General features: G+C 40.2%; 1 protein-coding gene across 1 annotated transcript in view; it reads left to right on the top strand.

Annotated features, from left to right (window-relative positions):
- LOC143774325 (complement C3-like) overlaps positions 1 to 19,458 on the top strand; it is a 101,858-nt gene that overhangs the window by 19,459 nt on the left and 62,941 nt on the right. The window contains exons 5-17 of the mRNA XM_077261789.1: positions 3,577 to 3,671; positions 4,107 to 4,189; positions 4,737 to 4,824; positions 5,394 to 5,496; positions 8,555 to 8,675; positions 9,243 to 9,358; positions 10,593 to 10,739; positions 11,090 to 11,296; positions 12,682 to 12,885; positions 14,321 to 14,482; positions 14,567 to 14,696; positions 18,115 to 18,189; positions 18,375 to 18,575. Of these exons, the coding sequence (XP_077117904.1) occupies positions 3,577 to 3,671; positions 4,107 to 4,189; positions 4,737 to 4,824; positions 5,394 to 5,496; positions 8,555 to 8,675; positions 9,243 to 9,358; positions 10,593 to 10,739; positions 11,090 to 11,296; positions 12,682 to 12,885; positions 14,321 to 14,482; positions 14,567 to 14,696; positions 18,115 to 18,189; positions 18,375 to 18,575 (1,732 nt within the window). The remainder of the gene's footprint in view (positions 1 to 3,576; positions 3,672 to 4,106; positions 4,190 to 4,736; positions 4,825 to 5,393; positions 5,497 to 8,554; positions 8,676 to 9,242; positions 9,359 to 10,592; positions 10,740 to 11,089; positions 11,297 to 12,681; positions 12,886 to 14,320; positions 14,483 to 14,566; positions 14,697 to 18,114; positions 18,190 to 18,374; positions 18,576 to 19,458) is intronic.

Genomic DNA, 19,458 nt, shown 5'->3' with positions numbered 1-19,458 from the left:
ATGCAAGTTGGAGAAGTGTGTGTTTGAGCAGGAGTCTTTGCCTTTCCTGTGCTATATCATCTCGGCCCAAGGATTGGCTATGGATCCTGCCAAGCTACAGGCTGTGATGGACTGGCAAGAACCCCATTCTCTCAAAGCGGTGCAGTGCTTTATGGGGTTCATTAATTACTATCGCCAGTTCATTCCCCACTTCTCAACTTTGGTAGCTCCTTTGGTTGCCCTCACCAAAAAGGGAGCAAATCCCAAGTTGTGGTCGGAAGAGGTCTCCAAGGCCTTCCTCTTTATTAAGTCCCACTTTGCTAGTGCTCCCATTCTACATCGCCCCGATGTAGATAAACCTTTCATAATGGAGGTGGATGCTTCATCTGTTGGTGCTGGAGCAGTCCTATTCCAAAAGGATGCTCAAGGTCGGAAGCATCCCTGCTTCTTTTTCTCTAAGACCTTCACACCGGCGGTGAGGAATTATTCCATCGGGGACAGGGAGTTGCTAGCTATGAAGTTGGCCTTCTCGGAGTGGAGACATCTCTTGGAGGGGGCTCGTTTTCCCTTCCAAGTTTTCACCGACCACAAGAACTTGGTCTATATTCAGACTGCCCAGCGGCTAAATTCTCGCCAGGCCAGTTGGTCCCTGTTCTTCTCCCGGTTCCATTTCACCATCCATTTTCTCTCCAGGGAGAAGAACATTCGTGCCGATGCTCTCTCCTGCTCTGTAGTGTCATCAGCGGAGGAGGAGGAACCTCAGCTTATTGTCCCTTCTGAGAGTCTGAGGACCGTGGCTCTGGTTTCGCTAGAGTCTGTGCCCCCAGGTAAGACTTTCGTGCCAGCAAATTTGCGACCGGAAGTTCTCTCTTGGGCTCACTCCTCCAGGGTGGGTGGACACTTTGGGACCTAGTGGACTTCTGAGCTTCTGGCAAGGACGTACTGGTGGCCGCATATGGCCCGTGACGTTGGAGACTATATTTGGGCGTGTGTCTCCTGTGCCAAAAATAAGTCTCCTCGACAACGGCCAGCTGGCTTACTTTATCCCATGCCGGTGGCAGGCAGGCCCTGGGAGATGGTCGGGATGGACTTGTGGTGGGCTTACCCAAGTCCCGTGGCTGCACCATTATTTGGGTGATCACCGACCATTTTTCCAAAATGGTGCATTTGGTGCCTCTTCCACGGCTACCTTCTGCACGGGCTCTGGCAGCGTTGTTTATTAAACATGTCTTTCGCCTACACGGTATGCCAGACAAAATTGTCAGTGACCGGGGTCCCCAGTTTGCGTCTCGGTTCTGGAGAGAGCTTTGTCGTCTACTCAGCATTGAGTTGAATCTCTCTTCAGCATATCATCCCGAGACGAATGGGTTGGTAGAGAGGGCCAACCAGACTCTGGTCACATATCTGCGACATTTTGTCTCTGCTAGGCAGGATGACTGGGCATCCTTGCTACCGTGGGTGGAGTTTGTGCTTAACAACGCCGTAGCCGACTCCACTGGTCAGACTCCATTCCTCCTTAATTACGGTCAGCATCCGTGGGTTCCTGTGCCTATGCCCGTGTCTTCTGCCGACTCCAGGGTGGCAGACTGGGCTGTGGAGAATGAGAATGAGGTCCTCCACCGATGCACATCAGCAACCCGCTCCGATCTTTGCTCCTGGTGACTTAGTGTGGCTCTCCGCACGTAACATCAGGCTGCGAGTTGAGTCCACTGAGTTTGCACCTCGCTACTTGGGTCCCATCAAGGTACTCGAACAGGTTAACCCTGTGGTCTACCGTCTGGCCCTTCCTCCACGCCTGGGTATCACCGACACCTTTCATGTGTCCCTCTTAAAGCCCGTATACATGTCCCAGTTTTCTGAGTCATCTGCCGGGACATCGGGTTCATCTTCGGATGATTACGAGGTGAACGCTATCTTGGGGCTAAAAATTTTATTTGGTGGATTGGAGGGGTTATGGCCCAGAGAACAGGTCCTGGGAGCCTGCTGAGCATATTCGAGCTCCGCAGCTCATTGCTGCATTCGAACGTAGCGAGGTCCAGGGAGGGGGGCCCTAGGAGTGGGGGTAATGTTAGGTTTCGAGTTCCCACCTCTGTACAGGGGGAATCTCGAGCCATCTGCACTGCGGTCTCCTGTCCTTCTCCAGCTGCAGTGGAGCCTGCTCAGCGGAGACGTCGGTCCCAGCGTCTGACTCAGGCAGATACTCTGCGCCTGGTTACTGCTGTTCTTCCAGGTTCTGCCATTAAGACCAATGCTGGGCAGTGGCGAGCAGACGCTTTTGGGACGAAGTCCTGCTTTTCACCTTCTGAGCATGCCCAGGGTGAGATCTCTTATTGGAGGTCGAGGGTCACATGCTTTGATACTGCAGCAAAACCCATTGGTCCTCCAGGAAGGTCCTGAAGGTGCTCAGGCTCTGTGGTAGCCTCTCATTGGTCCTTCTTGGAGGGTCATGTATCTGCTGCAGCTATAAAGGGTTCGCATGGCCGCACGGCCATGCGCTAGTATCAAATCTGTTATGTGCATGCGCCAGTGTGGTCACATTTATGTGTGTTCAGGGACTCGGCTGAAATAAGCCCCTAGAATGCCGATACCTCCGGCGAGGAGATTGTGTGCGTGGATTTAGGGCCCCGGGTGAAATAAGCCCCTAGAATACTGGCTCCTCCGGTGAGGAGATTGTATGTTTGCGTGACCACAGACTGCCTTCAGCTCGGCAGTTAGCTGTGAACTCCTGTGGGGTTAACAGGGCACAGCGTCTTGTTTCCGTGCGACTCTGTGAAGTAACAGAGTTTGCTTACACCGCCATATAGTGCCATCATTTGCTAGCAGCAGGTTCCTCCTGCACGGTGGACCCCGGGCTGCGAACGCACCAATAATAACATCTATATTTACTCGGTGCATTCCACTAGCCCTAACAATGAATAGCTATGTTTAAAGGGGATCTCCAAATCTAACTTAATTGATCTGTAAGATTGGTCATCAATATAAGATCAGCGGGTGTCCGACTATCGATCATCATAATTCTGCTCCTTCAACAGCTGGATGTAAGCGATTTTCAGAGAAGACCATTGCAGCTCTGGCCCATTGTTTAGTGGCCTCTGATGAGTAGTCCATCAATCATTCATGGACAAGCCTTTTTATTTGAATAAGAATCTCACACATTTACATAAGTTAATTGGTGAATATGGTGGAAGAAACGACAGTTCATCATTGGACCATCAAAGACAACAGTCTTCAAAAAACAATCACTTAACGTAATCATCTACCTCTGCCTGAGATCCCACTTTTGGAATCCTTGGCTAGGGACTGAAAAGCCACAACTAACCAATGAATTTATGAGCAGCTAATAAAGGAGCTCCATAAAGGAGCTGCTCATACAGTGTGACCCTCTGTTCTGGCCTTTCCCCAGAGAACCAGAGAATGGCCTTCCATGTGATGTCCATATGCCCCAGTAGGGAATATGGACTGAGATCCTGTTCATGAGACAAACATATGAAGGAGGATCCTTAGCAATAAAGATGAAGATGTACAAAGCAGACGGCTAAGCTGGTTCATTGATATAGACAATGCCTACATGATTAAGATATTCTCTTTCCTCCACAGACTCCAGAAAATGTCATAGTCAAAAAAGATGTGATTCAACAAACAAGCAAAACCGGAATAATGTCCTTGTCTCATAAGCTGACCGATCTCGTAAGGTGAGAGAAAAAAGGATGGCAGTTGGATACAGAATAGCTTTGGCAATCATATGCTTGATGGAAATGAGTGGATCAAACCACAGAGGATTGAATTTGGGTTGACTTTCCTGAAATTTGTGGTTCCATGCAGATTCGAACACTTTAAGATTCGATTTGTGATTTTTGCCAAAAGAATTACCTCGCCAGCATTTTCCACAATGTCGAAGAATCAGAGAGCGTGCTAATGTCATCTTGAATGGCCAAGCTGGCTTTCCCATTGCAGATTAACAAACCTTGTACATTGGTCAGTCAGATATGGTGGTGCAAATTATTCAATGCAAGTCGAATCTTTGTGGAAAATTTTCTGACTAATTAATTAGGAATAATTATTTTATTTTTGATGATAATGATGATGATGATTATGATAATTACTAGTTTATGCTTTTTATTTTACAGTTTGGGGCTGTGGACCATATCAGCAAAGTTTGAGGACACCTTGATACAGAATTATACCACACAATTTGAAGTAAAGGAATATGGTAAGAACAACACAAAGAACAAAACAAATCCAAAGCTTTTGTGCTATCTTCCCACAATCTGATTCACGGGCTTGACATTCTATTTTGAACATTCACCTTAAACATTCTCAATAAACAGATTCGATCTGCCTGAAAACCTGACAGCAAGTGTGACAATCCCCACTAGACTCACCAAAAGGAAAATGAATATCACATAGTATCCATTAAAATTAAATGGTTAGGTTGCTGGATCCTTGCGGCAGGGTAAGTAGGGAGTGGTTCCATTCTGGCAAGTTAATGGAACCACTGCCTATTTACCCTCCCCATAAAAATTACTTCTATCAACTCAGAATTATTTAATTAGCTTATAAAAATAGAAACAATTTGAAGATTAGTGAAGTGAACACTTTTACCTTTGTCTCTGTAGAGTTTAGATTTTTATGTTGCTCTTGGACAATTTTGCTCTGAACATCACACCACATGGTTGGATGTGGTATTGTAAGTCTGACCACTTTAACAAGGATTTAAAATTGCTCTAATTTCATGTTCTATTTTACATTTATTTTAGTTCTGCCAAGCTTCGAAATAAAAATAAAGCCATCCCAAAAATATTTCTACATTAAGGATGAAGAGCTAAGAATAAACATAGAGGCAAAGTGAGAATAAAAATTTGACAATATTGAATTTCTATCTGTTGCAAAGATATTTATGTGAAGTTTCTGTCCAAGCTATCATTCACATGTGTAGAGGCTTTAAAGAGGTTGTCTGGTCCAATTTGATAAGTCTGCAGACTCATGAATCCCCTCCGCACACGTAATGTGTGGAGATTCGCTGGTTTCTGAGCTGGAACTGGAGTGTATGTATGAGTTATACATACTCCTGGCCAGTGGACGCGGCTTCTCTTCCATACACTTGTATGGAGCGAGGCCATGCTCTCTAGTCGGACACATCTCTAGATTGGGTGCAGCCTCGTTCAGTACAAGTGTATGATGCTAGGCCAGTCCCACAAGTTGGGCCTTGGCTGGGTGTATGTATAACACATACATGCCCTCCGCTCCTGGCTCAGATACCGGGGAATTCTCACAGTGCACAGGGCTTGCGCTGGGGTAATTCAAAAGTCTGCAGTCACACAGAATCACTGCAGACTTACCGATTCGGATCGGACGACCCCGTTAATAATGTATAAGGTCGTAATGTAAAACATTGCTATGTTGTATCTTGTCAGTTATCTCTATGGCAAACCTGTAAATGGAAAAGCCTTTGTGATCTTTGGAGTCAAAAGAGACAACGAGAAGAAAAGTCTGCCAGATACCTTAAGGAGTGTTTCGGTAATAATTTTTTTTTCAAACTATAACTGAAAAGTTATATAAATATATTGCTACTAGTTTTTAAAATCATCATTCTAGAATTTATTTTAAAAAAATAATAATCTAAAGGGTCGTTTGAGAAGAGCAGGCATTTTCTTCTGCCACTTTAAGCGAATGAAGTTAAAGTGTAGTACTATACACAGACCAATGACAAGGGTGACTCAGCTCCAAGGAAAAAGAAGTTTTCGTTTCCCCAATCTCCATAAAGAAGTTTACGAGGACCTTTAACTGTTTTATTTTTTACTATTTTTTATTAAACTGACAACCTCCCCCAATTGCCATTGATCTAATGGTTCCGGAACAGTTTTTCTTTATTTTTCTGCGCCCCTCCATTCCACAGATACAGTGGGGAAAATAGGTATTTGATACACTGATGATTTTGCACGTTTTCCCACCTACAAAGAATGGAGAGGTCTGGAATTTTAGCCATAGGTACACTTCACCTGTGAGAGACAGAATCTCAAGGCTCTCGGTGACTGATGTCACAGGAACACATCGACGTAATTCATTTGTTGTAACTTGCAAATGGCTGCGACTCCGACACAGAGCCGCATATGAAAGCAAATATATTGAATTATGTGTCACTGGTCTCAAGTTGCCGGCGACACATTTGCCATACACTTTAATGGAAGTTGAACGTGACGTGTGACTTGTCTGCACAATCAAAGTTCTAAAACATTCACTGTGTAGACCCAGCCTCAGTCTCATAGAGGAGAAAACAGCCACACTTAGAGCAACACAATGAATAAGAATAATAAAGAGTTGGAAAATTGTGAAAATTGTCACGTGACATTACCAAGTAAGAAGCAAAGAATTACTTAGAGATATTAAATATTATAAAGTTCAGTAGCAGTTTAGACCAAATCTGTAAAACTGAAAATTCGCACCATTCTTATTACTCTTGTCTAAAAACGTACATTACATGTAGTAAAAGAATCCAAGAAATCCACTAAGGAAGAAAATTGGTGCCACAATTATATTTATTGTTGTCTGTCAAAGAAAAGATAAAAAAAAAGAAAAAGTAAATATAAGGATACTAACCATTGTATTTAGAAACTCTGTAATATCATCATCAGAGTCACTTGATTTTAGCATATCCTCATTTTTGAAAGATTTATTCTCAGGTTATTAAATTGTTTTAATTAGTTAGGCAACGTGAAAATAAGTTTGTAATTGATTTGCATTTTCTATCTGCTGTCATTTCCTTGCAATGAGAGCTTTTATCTTTTATAGTGTACAGCTCTTTACCATGGAGCCCAGCCTCCAAACCTTGGCTGAGTGTGCTCAGTAGTTACATTCCAGGAGAGATGTTAACTTTTAACGTCCCAGCCCGCTCTCTCCAGCTCATTGATTTCTATACAAGAGTTAACTCCTTACCTTCTTCCCTCTCTATCTCATCTTCTAAAGAGATGCAGTTATAAATCACCAGCCCAAGCAGCTTTTAGAGCAGGTCTACTAATCCTGGCTCTGCCTCTCTGCTCTCACTGTCCAGAGCTGTGCGCTTGTTCGAAGGCCATGTTATCTCTATGTGTAAATGTAATGATGGCAGTGTACAATCGAGAACAAACCACTGATAGCCGTCACTGCAGAACTTTAAAGTTTTTCCTTATACTTATTGTGTTAATATTCACCAAAGCTGTCACTCAGTAAGGAGAGCCTACCCTACCAGAGACCGGGAAGTAAGGAAACTAAGGACAATGCTTATCTCTAAACTGCTCAGGAGACAACTTTGACAATATCCCCTTAATTTTTAAACTTTTCTTAGGTGCAATTGTAGGAGGTTGAAGATATCAAATCAATGTAGTATACAAAAATTTGAAATAGCTAAGTTATATGACAATGGTGGGTGAAAGAACAAAAATGATTTCACTAAAGCTCCAAGAATGTTTGGGCATGATATGTAGTAAATGTGCTAAAATGAGATTGATAAAATATTAAAAATTGAGGTTTGGATTATTAAAATGATAACAGTAAATTACATTATTCCATATCTCACATTTATGATTTCTACAGAAGCTTATAAAAAAAATTGATGTTTGCAGAATAAATAACGATTTAAAAAGGATAAATTCTTTGTAGAGAATGCTACTCACTTGGGTGCGTTGGGAGGCAAAAAAGGAAACGTTTCCATTTTGGCGTCCATGTTGGTTTATTGCTGTGTCATAAACCATCCATCAGCAAATGAAAAAAACAAACAGCCTTCAGTGCAAGCAAAACAAAGAAAACAGTTTTCTGGACAAAGTCCCTTGTCGGCCAGTCCTGGTCACACAGGCTGATAGCTTCCAGTACACTGGATCAGTCTGTATATCCCACACAGGAGAACTTCTCCCTCCACAGACAGCCATGTGCCAAACAACGGACTCCATTTTAGCCTGTTAACCACATCCAGAGATGAGGTATGTGAGCGACCATCTCTTATCTTGGCCCAGATGCCCCAAACAATCCTCTTAGTGCTATATGGACTATAACAATACTCCAGGATTACATCACATATGGCAACCATCTCTGTGATACATACAGGTGCTTCTCGCAAAAAATATCATCAAAAAGTTAATTTAGTGAAACTCATATATTATATAGAGTCATTACAAACAGTGATCTATTTCAAGTGTTTATTTCTGTTAATGTTGATGATTATGGCTTACAGCCAATGAAAACCCAAAAGTCATTATCTCAGTAAAATAGAATACTTTATAACACCAGCTTGAAAATTGATTGTAAAATCAAAATGTTGTCCTACTGAAATGTATGTTCAGTAAATGCACTCAATACTTGGTCTGGGCTCCTTTTGCATCAATTACTTCATCAATGCAGCAGATAAGAGAGATAAGTACAATAACATAGCGGCCATTTTACCTCAATGGGTTGATAACTGGAATCTCCCAGGAATGGGTTGCATTTTCACCATGGCTCTCCATAGGACATGCTTATGGTCAAAAAGGTTCATAAATGAACCTCTTTAGAAAATTAGAAATACTGTATACAAAGTTGACTTTCTGTGGTTTTATCTCTTGTCTAGATCAGCGATGGTGAAGGTTTTGCCATTTTAAAAAGACAAGATTTGGCAAAGAATTTTCAAGATGAGAAAGACATGACACAATATAGTCTATATGTGTCAGTTACTGTCATTACCGATTCAGGTAAGAAAGACAAAAATGACTATAGTCTTCTATTTATCCAGATGAAATCCACTAAAAGGATCGACCTTGATATACAAGGCTTTGTCAAATCCTTTTAAGAAACCTCAAAATCTGCCATCGTGAGTGTACTAATGACTTCCCTCTGAAATGTTCACTTTAGGCCCAACTCACATGTACGTGTTTCAAGTACATGTGGCATCCGTTTTTTTCACGGATACCACACATAACCATTATAACCTAGGGTGATCTTCACATATCCATATCCATTTTTTGATGACAAGGGCCAATACAAGTCTATGAGTCAGTGAAAAACCCCATGTGAAGTTGAAATAATACCAACATATAATATCATAACTATGGAATACACACACAATCCTGCTTTGAAGTTCTAAAGGTGCCTCTTTTTCAAAATGGAGCTCCGATTGGCACATCATTGGCTATCTAGAATCATCTTTAGTGCATTAGAGCATTCCCTCTCCATAAAAGCAAATCCTAACATTTCATGCTGGATAGCTGTCCCTAATTATGATCTACTGTCTTATAAATTTACCACTACTTCTCTTACAGGCAGTGATTTGGTGGAATCTGAACTGGAAAATATTCATATTGTGACATCTCCATTTAAAATTCTCTATACAAAAACATCCAACTATTTTAAGCCTGGAATGCCCTTCGATCTTATGGTAAATGCATTGATTAGATACATTAAATTGTATTATCAAATTGTGTTATTATATATTTTTTTTTTCAATCTAACACCATCATCTGCCTAAAACAAAAAAGGTAGTAAAAAAAATGACAAATAAAATATGAAAGCATCAAGAGAAGCCCCTTTCAGTATAGTCAAAGGATTACAAAATATTAGACACGATGCCAATCAAACTTGGCTAAACTTTCTCAAATAATTTTGCTTTGTTAGAATCCAATCTTTTTGAGATTAGAATTGTGCAAATCCAGCAAAATTGTGTCTTGCGGGATGTTATTTTGCAGGCTTTAAAAGGGTCAATAAAGTGATGAAAATTTTTAAAAATTAATTCTTGCCATTCCCTGACCCTTACTTTGTCCATGCTCGGTTGTGGTGGTCCAGTATTTTTTCACAGGACACCAACTTTCTTCAAGTGTCCCGTCACATCTTCAACAACTTTGTTGGCCACTGGGCTTCATAACTAGTGATGTGCGAGTCTGCTCGTTACTCAAGTTTTCCGAGCATGCTCGGGTGTTCTCTGAGTATCTTAGGCGTGCTTGAAGATTATGTTTGAGACCCCACAGCTGCATGATTTGCGGCTGCTATGCAGTCTCAATACATGTGGAGATTCCATAACAAACAGGCAATCCCTGCATTTGTTCAGGTTGTCTAACAGCTGCAAATAATGCAGGTGCGGGGACACAAACATAATCTATGAGTACGTCCAAGATACTCGGAGAACACCCGAGCATGCTCGGAAAAATCGAGTAACAAGCACACTCGCTCAACACTATTCATAACATCAGGATGACTTAGCCCGACACATGTTGTAACATCACATGATGCCTACACCCTAAGCTTCAGACTGTACTTGGCATCATCATGTGTCAAGCTGCAAATTCGCAAAGTTTTGTGACAGTTGAAGGCCCCAAAGACTTGATGGTCCTTTGAATGAAGACTAAACCAGTATGACAAATTCTTCAACTGCTCAGAGAAGTTAAGAGTAAGGAGTGGTGAGTATTATTATTAATTTTTTTATCCCCTACATTTATTATATTCTAGAGCATGAGATACATGCAAATCACCTTTCTGGTCAAATTCGAGCAAATTACTGTATTTGTATTTTGGTAGATTACTTCATCAATGTAAAATACAATGCTGAGGCTAGAAGAGCCCAGAAGATGGGCACTTAAAATTCCAAGAAGACTCATTTTTGTTTTTATCCATCCTAGGTGTTTGTAACTAATCCTGACGGTTCTCCGGCTCATCGTGTCCCAGTTGTAGCAGAACCAGGAAATGTGAAAGGAACGACTCAGGAAGATGGAACCATTCGGCTGACCCTGAATACCCGCTCAGACCAAAACCTGCTGCAGATTACAGTAATAATCATAATTTTGCCATACGGAAGAAACTAATAAAGCAATACATGTTTGATTAATATAAACTACTTTTTAGTAGAGCGATTAATGGAAAGAAAGACTATTGTGGTGTAGCGTTGACTTGGTGATGTTTATTCAGGCTCTGTTCACATCTTTATTCTGACTTTCGGTCAAGATTTCCATCAATTTTGATGGCACATGGTGGAAGCACTATTGGATACATTCTCAGAAACACTATATGACTGATTTGGCACAATGTTATGATGATAGGGAACTTGTATGGTAACTAACATGGACCAAATATGAATATTATTGTTTACTGTTGCTTTTTATTATTATTTTGCTTCTAGGTATCCACAACTGATTTAAAATTAATTAAGGACCAACAAGCTTCTGCCACCATGGTGGCCTCATCATACAAACCAATTGGTGGCAATTACTTACATCTCAGTGTCGCTGGAGGAGAAGTGAATTTAGGAGAAAATGTGGCTATCAATTTCATTATCCGGAACAATGACGCCTCTGTTCAAACCCAGATCAAGCAATACAACTATGTGGTACCTTGTTTTAGTCCTTTGTCATTTGTTAGACCTTAACCTTATATACATTCTGTTATTGTATTCACATTGTACTTCAAAAATTTCATTGGAAATCGTCAATGAAGTTGTTCTCTGATATGGACATTTACTTTTTGGTTAGAAGTTACAGAACCCCAATAATTAGATAATCGCAGGGCGTCCTGCTTCTGGGACACACAGTGATCTGCTGTAAACTATGGTAGAACAGGATATCCACTGTGTAATTTCAATATTGTACCACCTCACGGAAAGTTAAGAATTGCAAGCTAAACACTTAAATAAATACACTATTCATATTATGTATGTAAATTTACATGCCATGTCCTTCTTAGAGACAGTTGATCTATTTAGCCAGTTTGGAAGTCATTATATAAAAATCATTACTTTTTTTTATTGATGACCTATCCTAAGGATAGGTCATCAGTGTCTGATCAGAGGAGGTGAATACCAACCCTTGCAGATCCACTGTTACCAGCGTTGGCTAGAGGTTCTCCGATGCTGCCAGAACAACAGCAGCTCCGTCAAAACTGTAATGGCTGCAGCCGGGTACTGCAGATCCTTTTCCTTTTTTGGGGGATCTACAGAACTCAGCCATGGCCTTCATAGAAATGACAGAGCTGGTGTATCAGTAGCATCCAAGAACTTCCGTCCTCCACCGAAAGCTGACCGGTGGAGATGCAGGTTGATACACCCCCACCAATCAGATATTGATGGCCTATCCTAAAGAAAAGCCATATATAAAAAAGTAGTGACCCGCCCCTTTATATCAGAATGTCATAGGCAAGCAGTTTAAAATGGGTTTATAATCTAGACAACCCTTTTAAGGATAGTGAACTACTACTGACCCATATTTCATATTGTATTCAGGACCCATACAACAGCTGTCTAGAATACACAGACAGAGGAAGTAACTAAAGGGGTATATATCCTTTGTTATATTGTGTTGTGTTAGGACAGGATGATAATCTGACCGAGACCCCCCTATGTTAACATAGAACCATTGCAAATATTAGATCTCGATCTGTATCTACAGAATGTATTACATGGACAACCATTTATGAGCCACATAAATATCATATATCATCTTTCATCAACTTTGAGACTTGCCCCAGTTGTTTTGAAATCGGCGCATAGATCTTTTTCTTAGTGTCACGTTTAGCATCTGCACAACGTGGATCTAGCCATTGGCATAATCCCTAAACCTAGAAAAAAAAGTATCATTAATGTGAACTTAATAGGGTGAATAATAAGTTGTAAAGTTGTACCTACATGTTTTATAAGTAGCCTCTTCATATGACGTAGTCAACAAAGGTCATAGTATTGAACTCCTCCTTTTCTCTGATATTAATCTTTTTATTCTTTAGATAATGAACAAAGGAAGAATAATGAAAGTGGGGACACAAATAAGAGAGGTCGGCCAAGCTCTTGTGACTATGTTACTACCAATAACAGAAGAATTTATCCCATCGTTCCGCATTTTGGCGTACTATACTGTGACAACTGGGGCAGGCCGGGAAATTGTGGCTGACTCTATTTGGATTGATGTGGCAGATACCTGTATGGGGACGGTAAGGAAATTCTTTATCGTGTTTAATTATATTATTTTATGTTTTCCTATTTTAAAGTCTGGAGAGATGTAGAACTGTTCAAGTCTTTTGTAAATTTAGCTATTGCAATCAATTTTTTTGTTCAATCGAAGGCAATGGTTGGTAAGTAACAATGCAACAGGCTGAATTTATATATTTTTTGGCCACATTGAAAATGCTGGATAAGCCAATCACTGATTGAGTAATCACCTCCCTCATCCAGTGATTGGCTGAAAGGGTATTTATGACCACTTCTGGGCTGCTGAGGATGAGACCAAGGAGCACAAACCAGTGGAGAAAGGGAAAGTGCCAAAAGGGGACTTGCGAAGGATTTTCCAACACAAAATAATAGAGAATAATTTTAAACATCAAATGCCACACTTTCATTGCAGATAATGCTCGACAATAGAAGAGCAGTTTTGTAAAGTGATTTCTGGGAATTTTCCTACTGTCCAGAGGGAAAGCATGTGGATTAATAACTTAGAGTTGTTCACCTATTTAGCTCCTTGCTGCGAGCCTTCTGTGGAGCAACACTTTATATTTAAACACCCAGCTGCTACTAATAACTGCCAGTTATAGTTTGTTACCACCCTGGTCTATTACATTGTCTAGCCCTTGTATCCTGAATCTTCTGGTGTTTAGTAATCTCACCTTGGCTCAATTTTCTTAGCATCTAACTGTCTCACAATTGTGTCCCTTACTTTAACCTTCTGGTAACGACCAACCTTCACGACTCTGTTTCCGTAAGCTCACTCCTTTGGCCAACAGCCACTCTGTGGATGCCACCCAGAGGGCCCCTTATGAGTCCAGATTCTTGTATTGGCAGTTAAAGATTGAAGACTGAAGACATTGAATGTTTAGACCATGGTTCTACTGTGACCTGCCAATCAGAGAGGCTTGTGCAAAGCCTCTATGTGAAAGCCCAATTAGTATCTGCCAGGTTACTGCCTAGAGTGTACCTTTACAGGCTCCTTTATTGTCCTTTCTTTTTTATTCTATTACTTTTTTCCCTTTCCTTTTGACATTATCCCTGCTGACCAAGACATTTGACTTTTGACTATCTCACAAGTTGGCGACTACTGGAGCAAAACCATCACAAAACTTATAGCAATAAATATATGTTCACAGAAAATATATGATCTATGTAAATGAGACCACATGACTCTTTTTATTAATTATACCAAATTGTAGTAGTGACAGACAAAAATTCACTTAGAGGACAAGGCTGGTGCCTTCCCATGAAGATAGAAGCACTTGCCCGGTCAATGAAATATAACTTGTTCAAGGGTTCTTCTACTTACGCAGCATCTAGGGCACATGTAGAAAAAGCTATTCCAACTTCTCACCTGGATTGTAGGGTTCAGGTTAGAACTAGGAAATTGATTACAATATTTTAATATTTTATTGTTTCATATAGCTGGTGGTAACAGGAGAAAAAGATAGAGACAATGCTATACAGCAACCTGGAGGCTCCATGAAGCTAAAACTACAAGCAGATCATAATGCTGCTGTCGGACTCGTAGCTGTGGATAAAGGTGTCTATGCGATCAATAACAAACTGAAGATCTCCCAGAAAAAGGTGAAAAGTAAAGACAGAAAGTAATAAAAATATTACATATTCAATGTCAAATTTCCTCTAAAATTTATTTCTTTATCTATTAAGGTTTGGGACTCAGTGGAACAATATGACATTGGTTGCACACCCGGGAGTGGTGCCGATGCCCCGGGAGTATTTTATGATGCTGGTCTTGCCCTGCACACGAGTTTCAAGATTACAACTCAACAAAGATCAGGTCAATTAACAATTCTTTTAACAATAGTGTTCTCTGTTCTTTTATACTGTGGTAAATGGGTAGTAATTTGTTGAATGTACCTTCAAGGTCATCACAGGTCATAAAGGAGCTTAAACAAATAGAGATAGAATACGTGTCACTAGGAAAGACTAGTTTTAGAACCTACACTACATGGAAATGATTCTTAATCTAAACGTCTAGTAGATGCAGCCATTTTTGTTTATTTTTTTGCCTTGTTTTTTTTTCCTCCTCCTATTTTTGCATAAACATATCCATGTGAAGTTTTGTTTTTGTGGATCGGGTTTTGAATTACACCATTAATATTACCATATAATATACTGAAAAATGTCAAGTGTGGTGAAATGGCAAAAAAAAAACAATTTCTCCAATCTTTTTGGATTTTGTTTTTAAATGATCTATTACAAATTACTGTATTGTATCTTAACTCTATGGGTTAGCATGGTTATGATGATATACCGTATATGTGACTTTTTAGGTTTTACTACTTATAAGACAAAACGATGACTTTATGTCACCATATTCTGGGAGCCATAACGTTTCATTTTTGGTTGAGAAAGTTGTGTGAGGACTTGTCATTTTACGACTATTTTGAGATACATTTGACTTTTTTCATCTTTTCTTTTTCTTTTTTCATTTTTCGGGAGACAAAGTTACTAAAAAATATTGATTTTGCCATTTTTTCTTTTCTTTTTTTTTCTATTCATAGTTCAGTGTATGAGATTAATATAATCATATTTTATTTGTTCAGTTCCAGATGCTGAAATACTGAATATATTACATTTTTTGATTTTTTTTTTATTACTTATATTTAGGGGAAAGGGGGTTGATTTAAATTTCAAAATTTTTATATCTTCATTGGAATTCGAGCAGGCCAGACTTGACGTTCTTCAGTAAGGCCCAAGCTGCCATGATAACACCATCAGCATCCAGTAATGGGATGTGGAGATTGAAGGGTCAATCATAGAGTGCCCCTTTATCCAACCGATGGATGTCGATCAAACCTTGATGACCTACCCTAAGGATAGGCCATCAATGTTAAAGTCCAGGTCAACTTCTTTAACAGTCGGGTAATTGCACTTTGGAATTAAAGTATTGTAACTAAAAAAAACAAAACACTCAATTATACAGTGGGGCAAAAAAGTATTTAGTCAGTCAGCAATAGTGCAAGTTCCACCACTTAAAATGATGAGAGGCGTCTGTAATTTACATCATAGGTAGACCTCAACTATGGGAGACAAACTGAGAAAAAAAATCCAGAAAATCACATTGTCTGTTTTTTTTATCATTTTATTTGCATATTATGGTGGAAAATAAGTATTTGGTCAGAAACAAAATTTCAAGATTTCTGGCTCTCACAGACCTGTATCTTCTTCTTTAAGAGTCTCCTCTTTCTTCCACTCATTACCTGTAGTAATGGCACCTGTTTAAACTTGTTATCAGTATAAAAAGACACCTGTGCACACCCTCAAACAGTCTGACTCCAAACTCCACTATGGTGAAAACCAAAGAGCTGTCAAAGGACACCAGAAACAAAATTGTAGCCCTGCACCAGGCTGGGAAGACTGAATCTGCAATAGCCAACCAGCTTGGAGTGAAGAAATCAACAGTGGGAGCAATAATTAGAAAATGGAAGACATTCAAGACCACTGATAATCTCCCTCGATCTGGGGCTCCACGCAAAATCCCACCCCGTGGGGTCAGAATGATCACAAGAACGGTGAGCAAAAATCCCAGAACCACGCGGAGGGACCTAGTGAATGAACTGCAGAGAGCTGGGACCAATGTAACAAGGCCTACCATAAGTAACATACTACACCACCATGGACCCAGATCCTGCAGTGCCAGATGTGTCCCACTGCTTAAGCCAGTACATGTTCGGGCCCGTCTGAAGTTTGCTAGAGAGCATTTGGATGCTCCAGAGGAGTTTTGGGAGAATGTCCTATGGTCTGATGAAACCAAACTGGAACTGTTTGGTAGAAACACAACTTGTCGTGTTTGGAGGAAAAAGAATACTGAGTTGCATCCATCAAACACCATACCTACTGTAAAGCATGGTGGTCGAACCATCATGCTTTGGGGCTGTTTCTCTGCAAAGGGGCCAGGACGACTGATCCGGTTACATGAAGGAATGAATGGGGCCATGTATCGTGAGATTTTGAGTGCAAACCTCCTTCCATCAGCAAGGGCATTGAAGATGAAACGTGGCTGGGTTTTTCAACATGACAATGATCCAAAGCACACCGCCAGGGCAACGAAGGAGTGGCTTCGTAAGAAGCATTTCAATGTCTCGGAGTGGCCTAGCCAGTCTCCAGATCTCAACCCTATAGAAAACCTTTGGAGGGAGTTGAAAGTCCATGTTGCCAAGCGAAAAGCCAAAAACATCACTGCTCTAGAGGAGATCTGCATGGAGGAATGGGCCAACATACCAACAACAGTGTGTGGCAACCTTGTGAAGACTTACAGAAAACGTTTGACCTCTGTCATTGCCAACAAAGGATATATTACAAAGTATTGAGATGAAATTTTGTTTCTGACCAAATACTTATTTTCCACCATAATATGCAAATAAAATGATAAAAAAACAGACAATGTGATTTTCTGGATTTTTTTTTCTCAGTTTGTCTCCCATAGTTGAGGTCTACCTATGATGTAAATTACAGACGCCTCTCATCTTTTTAAGTGGTGGAACTTGCACTATTGCTGACTGACTAAATACTTTTTTGCCCCACTGTATGTTAACTTACTAGTCATACTGTAAATTTCATGTTAATTTTAAGATCCCGGGAACCAATCTAAGATCTGTATCTCGTGACCCCAACCTACCAAGTACTCATTATAATAGTGGTATCTTCTTATGTGGCAGAGTGACCTCTCGATAGTTATACACCAAGATATGATTGATCAATACTCAAAATACCCAAAGAGTCAAATACGGCACAAACATTTTTACCAATCGTTTTAGGTCTTTTCCCCAAGAACTTCTGGATTAAGTAATGGCCCACACTCATGAAAGAGTGAAAGTTGTCTATCCTGTCTGAGCATTATTTCCTACATAATTTCTTTGTAGATTCATTGATTGACACAAATTTTGTGCCAGTCCCAAAATCTAAGGAAATATTTGAGGAACTTTAAAATACTAAAACTTATTTAAAAAATGCAGCTATTGAAGAAGACCTCACTTTTACTTAGACTGGATTTCCTGCCAATTTTATCACATAATATGAATACTGACTATCCTCTTTGAGAGGAACACAGCACTAGAAGAATATTTTTTAATGCAATTTCTGAGATTTCGTTGTACTCTAGGAATAATCTCATAAGAATGAGCGATGCTAGTTGGATTATTTGGTCACAAATTAATTGTAAAATTTACAATTTGGGTATTATTTTTCCACAGAGCCTTTATGCGAACCAAAACTAAAGCGTAGACGACGTTCCTCAGCTCTACTGATTCAAGAGCGAGACAAAAAAGGTAAAGATAGATCAGTGACTGGTTACTTGTTCATATGCCAATCTTAGGCATAAGGCGGAGGCGAAGCTTCAGGGAGGAAGAAGTACGCAGCCATCCGCAACCATCCTGAACGCAAATGTGAACCTAGCCCCGTGAAGTTTTTTTAAGAGTTACCATGTCTACTATGATCTGCCTTATCATTTTAGCATCACAATACATAGCGCTGGAGAAGAGATGTTGTGAAGATGGTATGCTTGACAACCCCATGGGCCACTCTTGTGAACGTCGCACTCGCCATATCATGGATGGACAGAAATGTATTGATGCTTTCCTGGACTGCTGCAAACATATTAAAAACCAAAGGGAAGTCGAGAGGAAGCTAAAAGAAAATGATCCAAATGCAAGAAGTAAGGAGATCGCAAAAAAGACAAAGCCAAAATTATCACAAATGAAACCTAATTTGTCCTAAACGTTATGTTCCTATAAAACATGTAGAGGATCTTGAGTTGGATATTTACTTGGGGAGAATCAGCTGCATTTTAGAGTATCGGCACGGTACATGAGATTTTCAGACATCTCATGCAGACCTCCCACTGAGGGACTTGTTGCAAGAGGTCAGTAGAAGATATGAATCGTGGGAGTGTAGCCTCAGTATTGACTGTAGAAATATAGGAATAGGGGCAAATCATGGGTCTGTCTGATTCTTTCCAAAACTTCCAGCCCATAGAACACAGAGGACAAATTAAATTTTCAATTACCGGTATCTTCAGATTGCAATTTCTCCTTAATGGGATTGGAAATAAACCTACATGTTAGGTTCTTGACGATGTGCTGATGTCAAAGCAATTGGCTGTAATCTATGGGGAAACCTAGCAGAAGTCCTCCAGAGTGAGTAATACTATTTATAACAGCTCACTCAAAATTCCTAAAAAAAGAAATATTCAATTAATTGAGTTTTTAAAACTTAACAACCCTTTAAAAGGTTTTCTGGAGGGTTTTCCAAAACCCCTGTCCCATGATTGTAATTTGTTTAAAAAAGAAAAGAAACTATGCTACTAAACTGTTGTGAACTCTGTTTCCGGGCTCCCTCCTGTGGTCGTGAGTGGTACTGTGTGAGTTCTCTCTTTGGGCTCCCCCTGGTGGCTCTTTTTGTTATTCTGCAGGTTTCTGGCTGGGATCAGCTGTCTCGTCATCTGCTAGTCAGGTTTCCTATTTAATTCACCTGGTCCTTCATTCCTTGCCTGTTGTCGTTGTATTCAGTGCTATTCTGATTCCTCCTGTCTACATCCG

The sequence above is a fragment of the Ranitomeya variabilis genome, chromosome 5, assembly GCF_051348905.1.
Source record: "Ranitomeya variabilis isolate aRanVar5 chromosome 5, aRanVar5.hap1, whole genome shotgun sequence".
Taxonomy (NCBI): Eukaryota; Metazoa; Chordata; class Amphibia; order Anura; family Dendrobatidae; genus Ranitomeya; species Ranitomeya variabilis.
The sequence above is the reverse complement of the archived record's forward strand: the minus strand, read 5'-3'. Positions and strand labels throughout refer to the sequence as shown.